Raw genomic sequence first — 23479 nt, forward strand, 5'->3', positions numbered from 1 at the left:
CTTATACCAGGTGTAGTACCGCACATTACACTGACTGCACTTATACCAGGTGTAGTACCACACATTACACTGACTGCACTTATACCGGGTGTAGTAGTACCAGACATAACACTGACTGCACTTATACCGGGTGTAGTAGTACCAGACATAACACTGACTGCACTTATACCGGGTGTAGTACCAGACATAACCCTGACTGCACTTATACCAGGTGTAGTACCACACATTACACTGACTGCACTTATACCAGGTGTAGTACCACACATTACACTGACTGCACTTATACCAGGTGTAGTACCAGACATTACACTAACTGCACTTATACCAGGTGTAGTACCACACATAACACTGATTGCACTTATACCAGGTGTAGTACCAGACATTACACTGACTGCACTTATACCGGGTGTAGTACCACACATTACACTGACTGCACTTATACCAGGTGTAGTACCAGACATTACACTGACTGCACTTATACCGGGTGTAGTAGTACCAGACATAACACTGACTGCACTTATACCAGGTGTAGTAGTACCAGACATAACACTGACTGCACTTATACCGGGTGTAGTAGTACCAGACATAACACTGACTGCACTTATACCAGGTGTAGTAGTACCAGACATAACACTGACTGCACTTATACCGGGTGTAGTAGTACCAGACATAACACTGACTGCACTTATACCAGGTGTAGTACCGCACATTACACTGACTGCACTTATACCAGGTGTAGTACCGCACATTAGGGTCTATTCACACGTCCGTTTTTTCTTTCCTGATCTGTTCCGTTTTTTGCTGAACAGATCTGGACCAGATCTGGACCCATTCATTTTCAATGGGTCCTGGAAAAAAACGGACAGCTCAATGTCTGATTTTTTTCAGGACCCATTGAAAATGAATGGGTCCAGATCTGGTCCAGATCTGTTCAGCAAAAAACGGAACAGATCAGGAAAGAAAAAACGGACGTGTGAATAGACCCTTACACTGACTGCACTTATACCAGGTGTAGTACCGCACATTACACTGACTGCACTTATACCAGGTGTAGTACCGCACATAACACTGACTGCACTTATACCAGGTGTAGTACCGCACATTACACTGACTGCACTTATACCAGGTGTAGTACCACACATTACACTGACTGCACTTATACCAGGTGTAGTACCGCACATTACACTGACTGCACTTATACCAGGTGTAGTACTGCACATTACACTGACTGCACTTATACCAGGTGTAGTAGTACCAGACATAACACTGACTGCACTTATACCAGGTGTAGTAGTACCAGACATAACACTGACTGCACTTATACCGGGTGTAGTACCAGACATAACACTGACTGCACTTATACCAGGTGTAGTAGTACCAGACATAACACTGACTGCACTTATACCGGGTGTAGTACTGCACATTACACTGACTGCACTTATACCAGGTGTAGTACCACACATTACACTGACTGCACTTATACCAGGTGTAGTACCACACATTACACTGACTGCACTTATACCAGGTGTAGTACCAGACATTACACTAACTGCACTTATACCAGGTGTAGTACCACACATAACACTGATTGCACTTATACCAGGTGTAGTACCAGACATTACACTGACTGCACTTATACCGGGTGTAGTACCACACATTACACTGACTGCACTTATACCAGGTGTAGTACCAGACATTACACTGACTGCACTTATACCGGGTGTAGTAGTACCAGACATAACACTGACTGCACTTATACCAGGTGTAGTAGTACCAGACATAACACTGACTGCACTTATACCGGGTGTAGTAGTACCAGACATAACACTGACTGCACTTATACCAGGTGTAGTAGTACCAGACATAACACTGACTGCACTTATACCGGGTGTAGTAGTACCAGACATAACACTGACTGCACTTATACCAGGTGTAGTACCGCACATTACACTGACTGCACTTATACCAGGTGTAGTACCGCACATTAGGGTCTATTCACACGTCCGTTTTTTCTTTCCTGATCTGTTCCGTTTTTTGCTGAACAGATCTGGACCAGATCTGGACCCATTCATTTTCAATGGGTCCTGGAAAAAAACGGACAGCTCAATGTCTGATTTTTTTCAGGACCCATTGAAAATGAATGGGTCCAGATCTGGTCCAGATCTGTTCAGCAAAAAACGGAACAGATCAGGAAAGAAAAAACGGACGTGTGAATAGACCCTTACACTGACTGCACTTATACCAGGTGTAGTACCGCACATTACACTGACTGCACTTATACCAGGTGTAGTACCGCACATAACACTGACTGCACTTATACCAGGTGTAGTACCGCACATTACACTGACTGCACTTATACCAGGTGTAGTACCACACATTACACTGACTGCACTTATACCAGGTGTAGTACCGCACATAACACTGACTGCACTTATACCAGGTGTAGTAGTACCAGACATAACACTGACTGCACTTATACCAGGTGTAGTAGTACCAGACATAACACTGACTGCACTTATACCGGGTGTAGTACCAGACATAACACTGACTGCACTTATACCAGGTGTAGTAGTACCAGACATAACACTGACTGCACTTATACCGGGTGTAGTACTGCACATTACACTGACTGCACTTATACCAGGTGTAGTACCACACATTACACTGACTGCACTTATACCAGGTGTAGTACCGCACATTACACTGACTGCACTTATACCAGATGTAGTAGTACCAGACATAACACTGACTGCACTTATACCGGGTGTAGTAGTACCAGACATAACAGTGGGAGGACACAGCTCCCTCACCCTCATTGTTATATTAGGGAGGAGCTGCCATTTCCCTCCCCTCAGTGACATGGAGGAAGAGGAAATGAGATCTCATGCAGTGACTTGTTTGAAGTTTAGCAGCCGCCTCCATCACAGCTGAGGTGTGGACATGGAGCTGCTGGTGTTTGCCAACTGGAGCACCCTGGTGGTGTGCATGGTGGTGAAGTTCCCCCAGATCCTGTCAGTCATGGCTGCCAAGTCTGCAGAGGGGCTGAGCCTGGGCAGTGTGCTGCTGGAGGTGACAGGGTAAGATGTGTCAGCATATACCTGGTGGTAACTCTTCACAGTGCCCAATCTGCCCCCATTAACTCTTTACCGTGCATGTTTTGTCTTCATCAACTCTTTATGCTGCCTGCTCTTTGCCCATTAACTCTTTGTCACCTGCTTTAACTCCTCGCTGTCTGCACTACATTAACACTTTATGCAATTTGCTCTGTTGGCTGTTGCCTCTGAATCCATTAACCCAAACTTGCCTTGTAGCGAAAACCTTCTAGCAGTTTGCAATGAAGGTCCAGATGGCCGTTACCAGTTGGGAGTGTGTCCTTGCACAGTCTCACACTACCCAATCTGTGCTGCCAGTGTCGGACTGGTACAGGGACACCCCTCCAGCTGGTAACACCCAGCAATTCATTCAGAACTTCTAGCGGGAATAATTAAGGAATGGTACAATATGAATGGAGGCTCCAGAAGTTTTATTACACAGGGAATACAGGTAGTTAGGACTCTGGTCCGCATCCGAGACGCATTTTTTGCATCTCGGGTGCGGATCTATTCACTTCAATGGTGCCGCAAAAGATGAGGACAGCACTCCGTGTGCTGTCCGCTTCCATTGCTCCATTCCGTGGCCCCGCAAAAAAATATAGCATGTCCTGTTCATGTCCGTTTTGCGGACAAGAATAGGTATTTCTACAATGGGCTGCCCGTTCCGTAAATTGCGGAAGGCACACAGGCGGCTTCCGTTTTTTGCGGATCTACCGTTTGCGGACCGCAAAAAATGGCACTATCGTGTGCAAGAGGCCTTACTACAACAGACCTGTCAGGAGGGGGGACAGGTCCTCTTTAAGCCTGTGACACTTCCTAAAAATGTCTGCGTTTGTGAGCCTTTAGTAATCTATAAGAAAACTACATACAAGGCGATTCCCCAATATACCTGTATAATGAGAATCCTCCGTTTATGAGAGAGTGAGACTGAATAATGGAGTGATGTAGCGCAGCGTCTGACGGGCTGAGCTTCCCTGTGCACGTACCGTCATTTATCTTAGGGAATTGCTTTTTATGCGACTTCCTTTTATTAGAATTACATTACACAGCGCTACAGAATAATTTAATTTGTGGAATGGCCAAATGGAGTTGCAAAACAATACGGTCGTGTACATGGCCCAATAGCAATGAATGGGTCAGTGTGCTATCCGTAAAAACGGCGGACTGCACATGGATAGAAAGTATGGTCTGAGGCTAGGGCTACATGTCGGTGGTTGCAGAACAGTTGCACGACAATTTTTATAATGATAGTCTATGGTGTCGCACTGCGACACGACAGTCGCAAAAAATTCATCCAAGATGGGTTTTTCTGCTACTGTCCTCTTTCAATATGTTGCAGTGCAACCCCATAGACTATCATTACAAAAATTGTGCCGTGCGACTTATTGTTGTGTAGCCCTAGCCTAATACTGGCGTCCTGTGTGGAAAAGGGGAACATTGAGACCCTTCTGGTATTGAGACTCGGGTGCGACTGTAACTACTGCACCCCACTGATAAAAATGTATTTTAGAATGAATTATGATAATTTAATATTTAAGGCTACTTTTACACTTGCGTCACTTTCCGGTATTGAGATCTGGCAGAGGATCTTAATAGCGGAAAAAAACTTTATTGTTTAGTCCTCATGCATTCTGAATGGAAAGAGATCCGTTCAGGAGGCATCAGGACGTCTTCTGTTCTGGCCGCATTCCGTCTTGTCACCGGACACAAAACCGATGCAAGCTGCGTGTCTGGTCATAAAAACTGAAAAAATGAAATAAAGTAAAATAACGGATTTGTCACTGAAAACAATGTAAGGAGCCTAAAACAAACGGATCCGTCACCCATTGACTTTCAATGTATTTAGTGATGGATCCATTTTTTTCCGTTTTGATTTCTCACAACTGCATCCTAATAGAACGGATGCATCATCAAAACGGATCAGTTTAATTCACACCAACCTATACTGGCTCCAATGGGTAACCACTGTGCACATTACTATAGAATCTACACAGGGCCTGCGTCAGCACCCAGCAAACCCGGGCCCACTCAGGTCTATGCTGAAGATATACAGGGAATCCTGGCTTAGGAGTCCCTGCTCTGACTCTATATATGGCTGTGTCTATACATGGAGTCAGTGCTATGAACATGAAGGGGGTATCCCCAAACATTATCAGTATGCTTGGGGACACCCAGTGTATTTAAGTCAAATTTAGCCTCTCTTTCTGAAATGTTTCTGCCAGGATTTGAACTCACAACCTTCTACATTTGAGGCAAGAACCTTTACCACTGAGCTATGCTAAACTGTGCTAGAAAAACCTCATAGTGTTAGGTATTCCTATACAGCAAAAGTATAATTTTATATTTGTTTTAGTAATTGTAAAAAAATGTATGGCACAAAATAAATGTGTAATTACTAAAAAAATTTTTTTTTTTATATATATATATATTCATCATACTTCTGATATATATGAATGCATAATATGTGGGAAACTACTAGGTTTGTAGCCATAATATATGTACAGCAGGTTTAGGCTCCATTCAGACGTCCGCAAATGGGTCCGCATCCGTTCCGCAATATCGGGAACGGGTGCGGACCCATTTATTCTCAATGGGGCAGAACGGGATGCGGAGAGCACACTATGTGCTCTCCGCATCCGCATTTTCGGAGCACGGCCCCGAACTTCCAGGTTTCAGCCCTGATTTTCCAGGACGCGGCTCTGCAAAAAAATAGAACACGTCCTATTCTTGTCCGCAATTGCGAACATGAATAGGCAGTTCTATGGGGGTGCCGGCCAGGTGTATTGCGGATCCACGGACGTGTGAATGGACCCTAACATGAAGCTCTATAGCCCAGAGGTTAAGGTTCTTGACTTTAATGTAGAAGGCTGTGAGTTCTAATCCCACCATAATCATTTCAAAAACAGAGGCTAAATAAAACTTTAATAGACCCTTTAATTTGTGTAACTATTATTTTTTGTTGGGAAAGGTGGCAAGTTCAACCCTAACAGAACCCCTGCTCCCCCGTGACCCCCATTATAGTTATGTCTACGGAGATGTGTGGGGGCTCATTTGAGGAAAATCTGTCTTTTTTTACAATACCATTTTGGGGTGTGTATGACTTGATCACTTTTTATTCAATTTTCTTGGGAGATAAAGTGATTATAAAGGGTAATTTTGGTGTATGGATCTGTTTAATTCCGGTATAGAGAGCCGGATCTCAATATCGGAATTAACAACGCAAGTGTGAAACAGGCCTGATTCTGCAGAGACCAGACGTGTACACGTTTCATACGCCATGTGTCTCTCCTTAGGTTTCTGGTATTTCTGAGGTACCACATGTATTATGAATACCCAATGGAGACTTACCTGGAGTATCCCATCCTAATCGCACAAGGTAAGTGCTGTACACCAGGGATGCTCAACCTGTGGCTCTATAGCTGTTGTAAAACTGCAACTCCCACCATGCCCTGCTGTAGGCTGTCCGTGCATGCTGGGAGTTGTAGTTTTGCAACAGCTGGAGGGCCGCTGAGGTCCATTTCATTGATCAGTGGGGGTCTCTGCGCCCCCAGACTCCCACCGTTCAAATTTTTTGACATCACTATGACATGACAAAGGTTACGTTTAAAAAATAAAATGATGGGTACCCTTTAAAGGCCAGACTTCACTTTTATATGTATGGAATGGGATCTTGTGTAACGATCACGGTGCAAATTTGTGTGCAATATGTGACATGCGATAGTTGTAAGTAGGGGGTCAGTTGGTTTATGTGACTCATGCAATGTCATGAAGTCCCACATGCGCTATTGTACTGTGTCTTTAAGGCCAAGTTCACACGTCAGTGTTCGGTCAGTGATTTTGAGCCAAAACCAGGTGCGACTCTAAACACAGAACAGGAGCAGATCTTTTCCTTAGGCCTCTTGCACACGAACGTATTTTCTTTCCGTGTCCGTTCCGTTTTTTTTTTGCGGACCCGTTCATTTCAATGGGTCCGCAAAAAAACCCCCAGAAGGTACTCCGTGTGCATTCCGTTTCCGTATATCCGTTCCGCTAAAGGATAGAACTTGTCCTATTATTGTCCGCATAACGGGCAAGGATAGGACTGTTCTATCTAGGGGCCAGATGTTCCATTCCGGACGTCATCCGTTTTTTCTGCGGACCGCAAAATTCATACGGTCGTGTGCAAGAGGCCTTATACCTTATGTCTGTGGAGGCTCCAATCCTGGTTTTAGCTCACAATGACTGATAGAAATCGCTGACCAAACACTGACTGTGTGAATGAAGCCTAAATCACTGACTGTGTGAAATAAAGCTTTATTATTTCTTTATCATAATATTATTTCTTTTTTATAATTATTTATTATCAGTAAGGCCTCATGCACACGACCGTATGTATTTTGCAGTCCGCAAAAAATACAGATGATGTCCGTGTGCATTCCGTATTTTGCGGAACAGAACAGCTGGCCCCTAAAAGAACAGTCCTATCCTTGTCCGTAATGCGGACAATAATAGGACATGTTCTATTTTTTTGCGGAACAGAAATATGGACAGACGGAAACGGAATGCACATGGAGTACCTTCTGTTTTTTTTAAGGACCCATTGAAATAAATAGTTCCATATACGGACAGCAAAAAAAACAGAACGGACACGGAAAGAGAATACGTTCGTGTTCATAAGCCCATTCACACGTCAGTATTTTTACCTTTCCAGATAAACGTTCCTTTTTTTTTTTTGTGGATCCGTTTTTCAGTACAACCTTCCGTTTTTTTACTAAAGTGCTTCAGAATTTGTTCCGTGTTTCCGTTATTCCGTTTTTTATTTTTCATCCATTTTCCTGTCAACGGATCCGCAAAATCGGATGACATTCAGATGGTTTTGTGCATGTCATCCACATTTATGCGGATCCATTGACTTGAGTGGACAACGGACCCGAAAAACGGACAGAAAGTAGGACAAGCTTAATTTTTTTTCAGGATCCGCATACTCGAAAATAGGAAAACGGAACGGATTCCGTGATTCGGACAGCACTATGATTGGTGTCTGCTTTTTTGCAGAGGCAATTGAAATTAATGGATCCGAATAAAACGGAGTGTTATAACGTGTGAATGGACCCTTATTATTGTGAGCCAAAATCGGATACGGGTCAAAAACACAGAACAGGTGCAGATCTATCCCTTACACCTGATCTCTGTGGAGGCTCCAGTCCTGGTTTTGGCTCACAATCACTGATGGAAATAACTGACCAAATAACTGATGAACGGATGACTTCCGTGTACGGATGACTTCCATATATATATTTTTTTTCTGCGAAACGGACAAGTTCTATTTTTTGTTGCAGATATGGAATGCACATGGAGTCCTGCATTTTACTGGAAAGCTGCCAAACCCCTGCCAGATCCCATTATTTTCAGTGGGATCTGGCAGTTATCTGGCTAGGCTGAATCCGGTGTACTGCAACAGGCTGCCGTGTCCGTTTAATACAAGTGTGAACCTACCCTTTAGGCTACTTTCACACTAGCGTTCGGAGCGGGTCCGTCTGATGTTTCATCAGACGGATCCGCTCCTATAATGCAGATGTTTGCATCCGTTCAGAACGGATGCGTCTGCATTATAACTTAGAAAAATTTCTAAGTCTGAAAGTAGCCTGAGCGGATCCGTTCAGATTTTACATTGAAAGTCAATGTGGGACGGATCCGCTTGAAGATTGAGCCATATAGTGTCATCTTCAAGCGGATCCGTCCCCATTGACTTACATTGTAAGTCTGGACGGATCCGCTTGGCCAGGCGGACACCCGAACGCTGCAAGCAGCGTTCAGGTGTCCGCTCACTGAGCGGAGGCTGAGCGCTGGCAGGCGGATGCATTCTGAGCGGATCCGCCTCCACTGAGAATGCATTGGGGCCGGATGGCTGCGTTCAGGGCCGCTTGTGAGAGCCTTCAAACGGAGCGCACGAGCGGACACCCGAACGCTAGTGTGAAAGTAGCCTAATTCATGGTTTATTTTCTCTTTTTGTTGTTGTTGCTATCCCTCTTATTTCATCACGGATTATTACATGGAGGACGCAGCAAGGACAACATCTGCATGGAGTTTGTATGTTCTCCCCGTGTTTGTGTGGGTTTCCTCCAGGTTCTCCGGTTTCCTCCCACACTCAAAAGACATACTGATAGGGACCTTAGATTGTGAGCTCCATTGGGGACAGCCCGATGCTAATGTCTGTAATTCGCTGCGGCAAATAGTACCGCTATATAAGTGCATAATATATATATATTTTCCTTACCATCTTGTGTTCTGCAGACGCGGTGCTTCTACTCTTCATCCTCCACTACAGCGGCAGTATGCGCAGCGCCTTGACCTACTCCGGGATGTATCCTTTCCGCTGGAGATGACCACATAGCAGGTGGATCACAGGCCTGTTCCATCACCACCTCAATAATTCATAGCTGATGGTGATGATGGACCGGCGCCCTGATCCCTAAAAATCTGTAACCCTGAGCTCATTCTGTACATCAGGCCACTGACGCATTTCAGCAAATCCATTGTTTGCATATCTTAACTGCAGATTAGGTTTTTCGGTCTCTGGAACACGTTGGTGCTGAAGAAATGGATAATAGACATAGCCCTGGTGAGTACGATGACGACCTATGATATGAAACCACGTTACACTAGTCTACAGGTCATCTGTTGTATTGCAGCTCAACTAAATTGAGGTGAACGTGGCTGAGCGGCCATACCACACATTACCCGTAGTAATACTGAACAACCCCTTTAAGGACACTATTTTAGCTCTGGGTAGGATTATTATTTGCCCTCTGTCTGATGAGATGTTCCTTGGAGATTCTGGTCCATGAGGACAAGATTGCATCACACGGCAGCTGCAGATTCGTCAGTGCTTTGTTGGATTCGCACACAAGGTCCTCTTCTCTGGCCCCCTGGACACGTTGCAGAGATTTCCTGCAGACATGATGAGCTCAGGAGAAAATAAAACAAAAGATTACTCTCCTCCGGTGGTGATTTCCTTGCTCCCATCACAGTCCGGCCTCCTGTGAAGATGTCTCGTCCTATGTGACTGCTGCCAAGCCAGACGTCAAAGCAGAAGGTCAGGTTGTGCAGAGACTGGCATGGGAGCAGGCAGGAGAGCCAGGGAATTGCCACCATGGCAGGTGAGTATTATTATTATTATTTTATATAAAATTTTTATTTTATTCATATCCCTTGAAAACACACATAAAAATCCTCCATTATTCCTGCAGAAAATAACCTCTGCATTCGAGTCAGTGAGGATTTTCTGCACAACACAAGCTCCGGGATCCACAATATAAATTGACATTCTGCAGATTTGAAAATCTGCCCCAAAGGTCAGTTTACCATATTTAAGGCTACATTCACACAACTGTGGTGTTTTGCGGATGCGCAAAAAACGGATACCGGCCCATGTGCGTTCGTCAATTTGCGTACCGCACATGCCACCAATATTATAGAAAATGTCTATTCTTGTCTGCAACTACGGACAACAATAGGACATTCTCTATATTTTTTGCGGGGCCGCGGAACTGAACTATGGATGTGGGATTCATTCATGTGGTAGTGTGAATGCAGCCCAAGTATGGAAAATTTACACCCAATGTAGATGAGATTTACAGCCCCCCACACTATACAGTAAAGCGAATTTTCCACTCAAAAATCTGCACCGTGTGCAGGAGGCCTAAGGCCCCTTGCAGACGAGCGTGTCCGGATGCGTCCCGGTGCATTGCGGCAAACCCGCACGAGTAGGTACGCAATTGCAGTCAGTTTTGACTGCGATTGCGTTCCGATGTTCAGTTTTTATCGCGCGGGTGCAATGTGTTTTGCACGCGCGTGATAAAAAACCGACTGTGGTACCCAGACCCGAACTTCTTCACAGAAGTTCAGGCTTGGGTTAGTTGTAGTGTAGATTGTATTATTTCCCCTTATAACATGGTTATAAGGGAAAATAATAGCATTCTGAATACAGAATGCATAGTACAATAGGGCTGGAGGGGTTAAAAAAATAAATAAAAATAAAATTTAACTCTCCTTAATCCACTTGTTCGCGCAGCCGGCATCTCTTCTGTATTCATCTGTGAGCAATAGGACCTTTGATGACGTCACTGCGCTCATCACATGATCCATCACCACGGTGATGGACCATGTGATAAGCGTAGTGACGTCATCAAAGGTCCTATTGCTCACCGATGAAGATTATACAAGTTGTCAAGTATACAGCCTGGGAGAAAATGGGCATTAAGGGCTCATGCACACAACCGGATGTATTTTGTGGTCCGCAAAACACAGATCTGCACAAAAAAAGGATGACATCCATTTTATTTGCGGATCCATTTTAACAATGCCTGTCCTTGTCCGCAAAATGGACAAGAATAGGACATGTTCTGTTTTTTTTTTGCGGAACGGACCTACGTACATGGAATGCACACATAGTCATTTCAGTTTTTTTTAAGCTCCATTGAAGTGAATGGTTCTGCATACGGCCCTGTAAAAAAAACTGAACGAAAACTGGAAAAAATAACTCCCACGATCAGCTGTTTGAAGAGAAAGCTTAACTGCTCGCCGATGCAACCGCAGCGATGAGCAAGTATAATTGCAGCTCAGCTGTCCCGTAAACTTCAATGCGACGGCTCCTTCCTATTCAAGTGAATACTACAGAGCCGTCCCATAGAAGTGTAGGTGAAGGCTGAGTTGTTATTACACTTGCTTGCCGCTGCGGTTGCGGTTAGCAGGTAAGCAATGAAGGGAAAGCAGCGTTCGCATGAGCCTTGCCTTCTCTTCAAACAGCTGATCGGCGGGGGTGCCAGGATCTGATATTGATGACCAGGGCCATCTTTAACAAGGGGCAGCTGCCCCGGGCCCAGTTGCTCCTGGAGGGCCCAAGGCAGCTGCCTCTTGAGCCCTGCTAGCCACTGCCCCGGGTGTCAGGCTGTCAGCTACACAGGGGGTGCTGCCATGCCTGTGTCACGGCTGTATGTGAGCAACAAGAGCATACACAGTAAATAGAGCTACTGACCGGACCCAAACTAGGGAGGATAAAGGGTGACCCCTGTCAGACCCTCAAAGCTCTCCCTATGCTGCTAAGCACATGCCCGGATCCAAATGGTGGAACAAGGCATGCCTGCGTACCTAAGACTGATGACCACTGTAACCCCTACAATAGTGGAAGGGGCACGGCCACCGGTGCCCTGCTCAGTATATGGAGGGAACCGTGGTCGCCTCGGATCCAGTCAGAAAACAAACAGATACACTACAATGTCTGCACACTTAGCTGAAGGAGCTGCAGCAGCAGTGAAGATGGATCCAAAGACAGCTGGCAATATCCGGAGTACTTGCTGCAGCAGAACACAGGTCCAGTGAAATGATAGCATACAAGTGAAGATACTCAAGCAAGAGCTACAACTCAAATGAGAAATATAATCCACACCCTACAAAGGAGGGGTGATTTAAAGGCAGAGAAATCGAACATAGGAGGAACAGCTGGGAGGAAGGAAACAGAAAGTAAAGACCTCATCCCAGGGGCGGAGAAACAGAGCTGTGAGAACGTCTCAAAGCTCTGGTAGTGACAGTACCCCCCCTCTACGGGTGGACTCCGGACACCCAGGACCCACCTTCTCAGGATGAGCCCTATGAAATGCCCTGATGAGGCGAGTGGCTTTAATGTCCGACATCGGAACCCACATCCTCTCCTCAGGACCATAACCCTTCCAATGAACGAGGTACTGAAGAGAACCGCGGACAATGCGAGAGTCCACAATTCTGGAAACCTCAAACTCCAGATTGCCATCAAACAAAATCGGAGGAGGAGGCAAAGAGGAGGGTACCGTGGGCTGGACATATGGTTTTAAGAGAGATCTGTGAAATACATTATGTATCTTCCAAACCCGTGGAAGATCAAGACGGAAGGCAACAGGAGTGATGACTGACAAGATTTTATAAGGCCCAATAAACTTGGGACCCAATTTCCAGGAGGGAACCTTCAGTTTAATATTTCTTGTAGACAACCACACCAGATCACCCACATTCAGGTCCGGACCAGGCACACGTCTCTTATCAGCCACACTCTTATACTTCTCACTCATCTTTCTAAGATTACTCTGAATCTTTTGCCAAATGGTAGACAAAGAGGAGGAAAATCTCTCCTCCTCAGGTAAACCAGAAAGAGCCCCTCTCGAGAATGTCCCAAACTGCGGATGGAACCCATATGCACCAAAGAATGGTGACTTATCAGAAGATTCCTGACGACTGTTGTTCAGAGCAAACTCAGCAAGAGGGAGAAATGAACACCAATCCTCCTGGTTCTCTGCCACAAAACAGCGCAAATATGTCTCCAGATTCTGATTGAGGCGCTCAGTTTGACCATTCGACTGCGGGTGAAAAGCAGAAGAGAAGGACAGCCGAACCCCCAGGCGAGAACAGAAAGCCTTCCAGAATCTGGACACAAACTGCGTGCCTCTATCGGAAACAATATCAGAGGGAATGCCATGCAATTTAACAATATGGTCGACAAAAGCTTGCGCCAACGTTTTAGCATTGGGTAAACCAGGGAAAGGTACGAAATGAGCCATCTTGCTAAAACGGTCCACCACCACCAGGATCACCGACTTCCCTGAGGAACGAGGAAGATCCGTGATAAAGTCCATGGACAGGTGTGTCCAAGGACGGGACGGTATGGGTAACGGGAGAAGGGAACCTGAAGGCCGTGAACGAGGGACCTTAGCGCGAGCGCACGTCTCACAAGCAGCCACAAAACCCTCCACCGACTTACGAAGAGCCGGCCACCAAAATCTCCGAGCAATGAGATCTACCGTGGCTCTACTCCCTGGGTGACCAGCAAGAACAGTATCTTGATGCTCCTTGAAGAGTTTGTGACGTAGCTCAGGAGGCACAAACAACTTCCCACAAGGACAACGGGCAGGTGCCTCAGTCTGGGCAGCCTGGACCTCGGCCTCCAAATCAGAATATAGAGCAGAAACAACTACCCCCTCCGCCAAAATGGGACCCGGGTCCTCGGAGTTTCCTCCTCCCGGAAAACAGCGAGAGAGAGCATCAGCCTTCACATTTTTGATCCCAGGGCGGAATGTAACGACAAAATTGAATCTGGAGAAGAACAGAGACCATCTGGCCTGTCTCGGATTCATACGCCTGGCCGACTCCAAGTATGCCAGATTCTTATGGTCGGTAAAAACGGTGATAGGGTGCCTGGCCCCCTCCAACCAATGGCGCCATTCCTCGAAAGCCAACTTGATGGCCAACAACTACCTATCTCCCACATCATAGTTTTTCTCTGCCGGGGAGAGTTTTTTAGAGAAAAAGGCACAGGGTCGCCATTTGGCAGGAGAAGGGCCCTGGGACAAAACTGCACCCACACCCACCTCGGAAGCATCCACCTCAACAATAAAAAGGTAAGGAAACATCGGGATGCACCAAGACGGGAGCAGACGCAAAACTCTCTTTAATCTTAGAAAAAGCTGCAAGCGCCTCCTCCGACCAAGAGGAAAAATCCGCCCCCTTTTTTGTCATGTCAGTGAGGGGTTTGACAACAGAGGAATAATTCAAAATGAACTTTCTGTAATAGTTCGCAAAACCCAGAAAGCGCATCAATGCCTTCTGATTCTCAGGAAGCTCCCACTCAAGTACAGCACGGACCTTCTCCAGATCCATGCGAAAACCAGAAGCAGAGAGGAGTAAACCCAGAAATTGAATCTCCAATACCATAAAAAGACATTTCTCCAGCTTGGCGTACAATTTATTTTCCCGCAGAATCTGCAGAACCTGAAAAAGATGATCCTGATGGGTCTGAACATCAGGGGAAAAAAATCAAAATATCATCAAGATACACCAATACAAATTTCCCCATTAAATGGTAGAAAATACTGTTAACAAAATGCTGAAAGACGGCCGGAGCATTCATCAGGCCGAAAGGCATAACGAGATTCTCGAAATGCCCGTTAGGGGTATTAAAGGCCGTTTTCCATTCATCCCCCTCTCTGACCCTGACCAGGTTGTACGCGCCTCTCAAATCCAATTTGGAAAAAACCTTGGCCCCAACAATTTGGTTGAAGAGGTCCGGGATCAGAGGAAGGGGATAGGGATCGTGAATCGTGATACGGTTCAGCTCCCTAAAATCTAGGCAAGGTCTCAGAGAGCCATCTTTTTTTTTAACAAAAAAAAAACAAAACAGCGGCAACAGGTGATTTTGAGGGACGAATATGCCCCTTATCGAGACTCTCGGAGATATAGGTTCGCATTGCGATTCTTTCCGGTTGTGAGAGATTGTAGAGGCGTGCTTTTGGCAGCTTGGCGCCGGGAATGAGGTTAATGGGACAGTCAAACTCCCGGTGAGGAGGTAGCTCCTGAACACCGCTCTCGGAAAACACGTCCGAGAAATCAGAGAGAAATGATGGCACAGTTTTAGTAGACACCTCTGCAAAAGTCGCTGTGAGACAATTCTACTCTACAAAAGTCACTCCACTCATTTATTTGCCTTCCTTGCCAATCAATAGTGGGGTTATGTCTAGTGAGCCAGGGTAACCCCAAAACTAGAGGAGAAGGCAATCCGTTAAGGGCAAAACAAGATATATCCTCCACATGAGTGTCACCTACAGCTAACCGGATATTGTGAACAATGCCCTTCAGAGATCTCTGTGAGAGTGGAGCAGAGTCAATAGCAAAAACAGGTATATCCTTTTCTAATGTGCAAACCTGAAAACCATGCATGGCTACAAATTGAGTGTCAATAAGATTGACGGCCGCTCCACTATCGACAAAAATCTCACAAGAAATGACTTTGCTCTCTAGCGCCACCCTGGCAGACAGGAGAAAACGGGAACTGCAGGTCAGAGGAAAAGCATCAATTCCTACATCAACTTTGCCCAAAGTAGCAGATGAAGCAGAGTTTGATGATTTACCTTTTGAGGTTTTTCTCTTATTATCACTCTTAGTACAGTTCAAGAATCTCCTAGACGGACAAACATTTGCCAAATGACCTATGCCCCCACAACAAAAACACACCATACTCTGAGGACTAAATCCTCTTTTATCAGGGGCAAGTCGACCTAGCTGCATGGGCTCCTCCTCAGAGGGGACCGAGACAGGATGAGGCCCCTGCACACTGAATGAGTCCGCACCACTGCCCCTAGACTGACAATGGCTGGACAGAGAGGTCTCATTTCTTTCTCTTAGACGCCTGTCAAGGCGTACCGCCAATGACATGGCAGACTCTAAGGACGTTGGTCTCTCATGGAAAGCAAACGCATCTTTCAATCTCTCTGAGAGACCAGGACAGAACTGACTCCGGAGTGCCGCATCATTCCAACCTGAATCAGCTGCCCATCTCCGAAATTCAGAACAATAAAGCTCCGCAGACAGTTTGTTCTGGCATAAAAAACGTTAAGTTAGATTCGGCCAGAGCAACACGATCCGGGTCATCATATATCTGCCCCAGGGCCACAAAAAATCTTTCCACGGATCGAAGGGAGGGATCCCCTGATGGCAGCGAAAAAGCCCAAGTCTGAGCATTACCCCATAGCAGGGAGATGACAATCCTCACCCTCTGCTCCTCATTACCAGAGGAATGGGGACACAAGCAAAAATGGAGTTTGCATGCCTCTCTGAAGCGAACAAAATTCTCACTGCCCCCGGAGAACGTTTCCGGAAGTGAGACCTTTGGCTCGCAACAGACTCCATGGGCCGGAGCAGAGCCCAATGCTTGAAGCTGAGTCATAGATTGACGGAGATCCGCTACCTCCAAAGAAAGACCCTGCATGCGGTCAACCAGGCCAGAAAGCGGATCCATGTCAAAAAAGACGGTTTTGGTGGATTATAATGTCACGGCTGTATGTGAGCAACAAGAGCATACACAGTAAATAGAGCTACTGATCGGACCCAAACTAGGGAGGATAAAGGGTGACCCCTGTCAGACCCTCAAAGCTCTCCCTATGCTGCTAAGCACATGCCCGGATCCAAATGGTGGAACGAGGCATGCCCGCGTACCTAAGACTGATGACCACTGTAACCCCTACAATAGTGGAAGGGGCACGGCCACCGGTGCCCTGCTCAGTATATGGAGGGAACCGTGGTCGCCTCGGATCCAGTCAGAAAACAAACAGATACACTACAATGTCTGCACACTTAGCTGAAGGAGCTGCAGCAGCAGTGAAGACGGATCCAAAGACAGCTGCCAATATCCGGAGTACTTGCTGCAGCAGAACACAGGTCCAGTGAAATGATAGCATACAAGTGAAGATACTCAAGCAAGAGCTACAACTCAAATGAGAAATATAATCCACACCCTACAAAGGAGGAGGGGTGATTTAAAGGCAGAGAAATCAAACATAGGAGGAACAGCTGGGAGGAAGGAAACAGAAAGTAAAGACCTCATCCCAGGGGCGGAGAAACAGAGCTGTGAGAACGTCTCAAAGCTCTGGTAGTGACAGCCTGCCGGCACTCCAGGCAACATACTGTGAGAGCTGTGATTCTCTAGGACCTTAGATGACATCATCACCATGTGACCAGTAACCTAGCAATATTACTGGTCACATGGCTATGAGGTCATCAAGGTCCTTTCTACCAGGAGTGTTGCTGTAGAAGTTTGCCTTAACTGTGGAGCTTTTTTTTGTGAAGATTACATCAGAAAAAGGTGACGAGGGCTGTTATGCTAATATACTGTAAACTACTGTATAGTGGGGGGCTGTATACTGTGTAGGGCTGTATACTGTGGGTGGCTGTATATTGTGGAGTGCTATACTGCTGTGCTGTATACTGTGGGTGCTGTATATTGTGGAGTGCTATAATGCTGTGCTGTATATTGTGGAGTGCTATACTGCTGTACTGTATACTGTGGGTGGCTGTATATTGTGGAGTGCTATACTGCTGTGCTGTATACTGTGGGTGCTGTATATTGTGGAGTGCTATAATGCTGTTCTGTATACTGTGGGTGCTGTATATTGTGGAGTGCTATACTGTATACTGTGGGGGGCTGTATATTGTGGAGTGCTGTACTGTATAGTTTGGGGTGCTGTATACGGTGAGGTGCTATACTGCTCTACTGTGGGCTACTATACTGCTCTACTATATACTGTGGGGTACTGTATACTGTGTGGTGCTGTATATTATAGGGTGCTATACTGCATACTGTGGGGTGCTGTATACTATAGGGTGCTATACTGCATACTGTGGGGTGCACTGTAACACTAGGGTGAGCCGAGCCCTGGTCTCCTTCCTGCAGAGCGGTGCCCACTTCCAGCCCTGAGCCCAGATGCACAGAGCACTGATCCTGAGCCGCTGGAGTCTTCAGAACTGGAAGTATTTACAGTCATTCACTGTACTCTACCAGATGTGTGGATTTTTTGTGTGTGTTGTGGTGGAGGGCGTGATTGCCTGCTAAAGTGTGGGAAGGCAGGATCCAGGGGGCCCCAAGTAAATTTTTGCCCAGGGTCCAATCAATATTAAAGACGGCCCTGTTGATGAACTATCCTGAGGATAGGTCATCATCAATATAAAAAAAAAAAAAAAGCAGAACACCCCTTACCTCTTTAAATGGCATATAGTAAAAAAGAAAAAAGAAAAGTGGTTTCACTGAAATCTGTAATTAAGGCTAGTTTCACAATGGCGCTAAAATCAGAGGAACAGCCTGTCGCAGTTGATCGTATTCTGCATAGCCCAAAGTGGGTGGAGCACTGCCAGGCTCCATTGACTATAATGGGACCTAGCAGGGGTACGGCATGTTTCGGCAGCTCAATACTTTTTTTTTTTTTTTTTTTTTTTTGTCAGGCCAAATCCTGACACTAATGCCGGAAACAGGCCGGGTCCCATTATAGTCAATGGGCTCTATCGGGGGAAAGGTAGTATCCAGCTATGAATAGCGATGAGCGAACATGTGTTTTCAAGTTTGGTGTACAAGGTTCGGGTTAGCTAAGAATTCCGTTAGGGATTCCGCTACCACGGACCATAAGGGTCCATTCACACGTCCATAAGTGTTTTGCGGATCCGCAAAACACGGACACTGGCAATGTGCATTCCGCAATTTGCGGACCACACATCGCCGGCACCATAATAGAAAATGCCTAATCTTGTCTGCAATTGCGGACAAGAATAGGACATGTTCTATTTTTTTTTGCAGAAACGGGAGCACGGATGCGCAAGTGCGGATGCGGACGGCACATTCCGGCCCCATAGAAAATGAATGGGTCTGCACCCGTTCCGCAAAATTGTGGAACGGATGCGGACGTGTGAATGGACCCTAAACCCAAAACTTGTAGGTTGAACTTGAAAACCGAAGTTCGCTCATCGATAGCTATGAAGATTTTAGCGCTAGTGTGAAACTAAGATCTAAATCCATTCACTTTACCCCGGGTCCATCTGCAGTGTCAGACATTGTGTGAATTTTTGGGTGAAAGTAGCGTATATTTAGCAATCCCCTGCCAATAATTGAGTAGTAGGAGATATTGTGTATCCGGAACCTATATTTTGTAAGGTAGTTGTTACAATCTTTGTATCTTTACAGTAATATTCTGTCTTGCAGAATTTATGTACTTTGATCAGTGCATCAAGCAAGTTCCTCCAGCTCCAGCATCTATGGCGCACGCAGGACTCCGGACAAGCTAGCGCACTGACCTGGGGCATGGCGACTTATACCTGTGCTAGTACGTCACCTTTCATATTGTGACACTATTAGGCCCCTTTCACACGGGCAAGTATTCCGCACGGATGCGATGCGCGAGTTGAATGCATTGCACCCGCACTGAATCCCGACCCATTCATTTCTATGGGGATGTTCACATGACCGGTGATTTTCACGCATCTCTTGTGCGTTGCGTGGAAATCGCAGCATGCTCCTCTTTTTGCGTTTTTCACGTAAGGCAGGCCCCAATAGAAATGAATGGGGTTGCGTGAAAATCGCAAGCAAGTGCGGATGCGGTGCGATTTTCACGCACGGTTGCTAGGAGACGATGGGGACCCGATCATTATTATTTTCCCTTATAACATGGTTATAAGGGAAAATAATAGCATTCTGAATACAGAATGCATAGTACAATAGCGCTGGAGGGGTTAAAATAAATAAATAAAATAATTTAACTCGCCTTAGTCCACTGCCCGACTTCTCGTCTGTCTCCTTTGTTGAACAGGACCTGTGGTGAGTATTCATTACAGGAACAGGACCTGTGGTGACATCACTCCGGTCATCACATGATCTTTTACCATGGTGAGTTAAATTATTTTTTTTTTTAACCCCTCCAGCGCTAGTTTACTATGCATTCTGTATTCAGAATGCTATTATTTTCCCTTATAACCATGTTATAAGGGAAAATAATACAATCTACAGAACACCGATCCCAAGCCCGAACTTCTGTGAAGAAGTTCGGGTTTGGGTACCAAACATGCGCGATTTTTCTCACGCGAGTGCAAAACGCATTACAATGTTTTTCATTCGCGTTGAAAAATCGCGTGTGTTCCTGCAACGCCTGTGTGAAAGGGGCCTTACTTGTGGTTTTTCTTTTGATGTGTGTTTTTTTTTTTAGGAGCACAAAAACTCCACAGCCTGATGTTACATGTTGGCAAATAAGAATTTTTAAAATTCCCAACAAACACTGGGTTTTTGTTCAGTTGGTGTTTTTTCGAATCACAGCATTGCCTGGTGTGGCTTCTTTTCATTTTTTTTTTTTTCATCTTTTTTCCCATGAACTTCACTATAGATTATTTTTTTTTAAAAATAAATCTAATTAAAAGCAAGTAAAAAGGAGGCACATCCAGAGAGGGTGAAGGTTGGGGAGTAAATTGGTGAAAGCATGTTACATATCTATTAAAACGTGTGCTCATCTCTATGGAAAATAAGTTGTAAATGGGTAATATTGGAACTGTATTTTGATGATGTTCATGTGCAATTGTCTCAAAATAGTGATTGCGTAATCTTTTGTATTACATGCTTTGAAAACGCTAATAAAACATAAAAAAAAAAAAAAAGGCAAGTAAAACGTGGGACTGAAAAACACCACCCCCAAAAATATGCTTGTAAGGCCCCTTTCACATGAGCGTGACGGATTAGGTCCGGATGCGTTCAGGGTGCATTCAGTGAAACTCGCACTATTTTGCAAGCAAGTTCAGTCAGTTTTGTCTGCGATTGCTTTCAGTTCAGTTTTTTTCCGCGCGGGTGCAATGCGTTTTTCACACGCGTGATAAAAAACGGAAGGTTTACAAACAAAATCTCCTAGCAACCATCAGTGAAAAACGCATCGCACCCCCACTTGCTTGCGGATGCAATGCGTTTTTCACGCAGACCCATTCACTTCTATGGGACCAGGGCTGCGTGAAAAACGCAGAATATAGAACATGCTGCAATTTTCACGCAACGCAGAACTGATGCGTGAAAAACAACGCTCATGTACACAGACCCATTGAAATGAATGGGTCAGGATTCAGTGCGGGTGCTACGCGTTCACGTCACGCATTGCACCCGCGCGGAAAACTCGCTCGTGTGAAAGGTTCCTAAAGGTGGATTCACACGTAAGTTTTTGCTGGTGATAATTTTTTTTTTTACTTTTTTGCACTTTTGTTCTTTTTGTGGTTAAAAGCTCCAGATGTTAGCTGAAGGCCTGTATGAATGATGACATTTTTTAACCCCTGGCACAGTTACAAAAATATAGCAGGAATATTATAAAAGGTTTCCGTGCTCTGTATTCATAGCTTTATTCTTTATTTGCAGCAAGGATATTTACAACGGTGATGACCACAGGAGATATTGCAGGTACGTCACAGCACGGATGGTAAAGAAAGTGGCCTTGGCACAGCACTGACGGGCATGGTGGACGCACTGAAGCTCCATGACATTACACGTCTCCAGCTGCTACTGCTCATCAGTATAAGGCCCCTTTCACACGAGCGTGGCGGATTGGCTCCGGGTGCGTTCAGTGAAACTCGCACCATTTTGCAAGTTCAGTCAGTTTTGTCTGCAATTGCATTTTCCGCACGCGTGATAAAAAACTGAAGGTTTACAAACAACATCTCTTAGAAACAGTCAGTGAAAATCGCATCGCATCTGCACTTTCTTCCGGATGCAATGTTTTTCACTGAAGCCCCATTCACTTCTATGGGACCAGGGCTGCGTGGAAAACCGCTGAATATAGAACATGCTGCGTTTTTCACGCAACGCAGAACTGATGCTTGGAAAAAAATATATATATTTAGTGCGGGTGCTATGCGTTCCCGTCACGCATCGCACCTGCGTGGAAAACTCGCTTGTGTGAAAGAGGCCCAACGCTAGGTCTACACGACGACATTTGTCACACCAATGTCGCGCGACAATTTTTAGAATGATAGTCTATGGTGTCTCACTGCGACAGTCGCAAAAAATCCATTCGAAATAGATTTTTCGACACAATAGATCTCTGCGACACCATAGACTATCATTATAAAAATAGTTGCGCGACAAAATGTCGCAGTGTAGTTGTGCCCTATGTATCGCGTGACACATGTCGTAGTGTAGACCTAGCCTAAAGCCTCATGCACACCAGATCTTTTGGTGCCTGACCGGAGAATATCACCGCAGATCCTATTCAGGTCTGTTTTTGAAGATTAGAATAACCATTGCAATGGATGACAGCGGGAAAAATAGAAGAATGCACCTGGGATCTGTCTGTATTTTTGCAGGTGGAAAATCGGACGCATTGGTGTGAATGAGCTCTGAGACGGACCTATCGGATCTTAACGCTCCTGTTCAATAACGCATTGCTTTTCTGGCCGCCCCTTTAAGTAATGCAATGATTTCTCCTTTCAGTTCTCGTGCGGTTCATTGTCATGTTCGTTCTCAACTGCTGGGTGGTGCTCGCCATCCTGAAATATAGGAAGAAGCCGGCTGACGAGAAGAAGGAGGACTGAGGGGTCACGTCAGGAACTGCATCCTACAGTATAGGGACTACTTATGATCAATCCACTTATCACAGGTCACTGAATTATATCTTTACTGTAAAAATAATGGTTCCCCAAAAAGGAATAGGGGGATCGCTTGCATAGCTATTCCCTAAATCTCTTCAGCATCACTCCCAGGGTGCGGTAGGAGAACAGGGAAGCCCTTCTCGCTGTATCCTGCTGACGTGTCATGCATTGTGTTGTACAGATTTGAGGCCTGTAGCTACCTCCGATTTATCTAGAGAATCATGGTGGACAGCTCACGAGTCTAAGGGCTCATTCACACGACCGTATGAAGGAGTCCGCATCCATTCCGCAACTTTAACCCATTCATTTCAATGGAGCTGCAAAAGATGCAGACAGCACACCGTAGACTTCCGTTCTGCGGCCCCGCAAAAAATATAGAGCATGTCCTATTCTTTTATCCGTATTATCTCACATTTCTGTGTCGTTATTCTCTGTAACACATACAGTTGTGTTCA

General features: G+C 45.5%; 1 protein-coding gene across 1 annotated transcript; it reads left to right on the top strand.

Annotated features, from left to right (window-relative positions):
• Positions 1-2867: 2867 nt before the first annotated feature.
• Positions 2868-23373, top strand: SLC66A3 (solute carrier family 66 member 3). Its single transcript, XM_040430969.1, has 7 exons — positions 2868-3077; positions 6386-6468; positions 9366-9435; positions 9636-9693; positions 19618-19738; positions 21796-21837; positions 22867-23373. Exons 1-7 carry the CDS (start codon positions 2941-2943, stop codon positions 22965-22967), a joined length of 612 nt encoding a protein of 203 aa, XP_040286903.1. The 5' UTR covers positions 2868-2940; the 3' UTR covers positions 22968-23373.
• Positions 23374-23479: the final 106 nt, after the last annotated feature.

Source organism: Bufo bufo, chromosome 4, assembly GCF_905171765.1.
Source record: "Bufo bufo chromosome 4, aBufBuf1.1, whole genome shotgun sequence".
Lineage (NCBI taxonomy): Eukaryota > Metazoa > Chordata > Amphibia > Anura > Bufonidae > Bufo > Bufo bufo.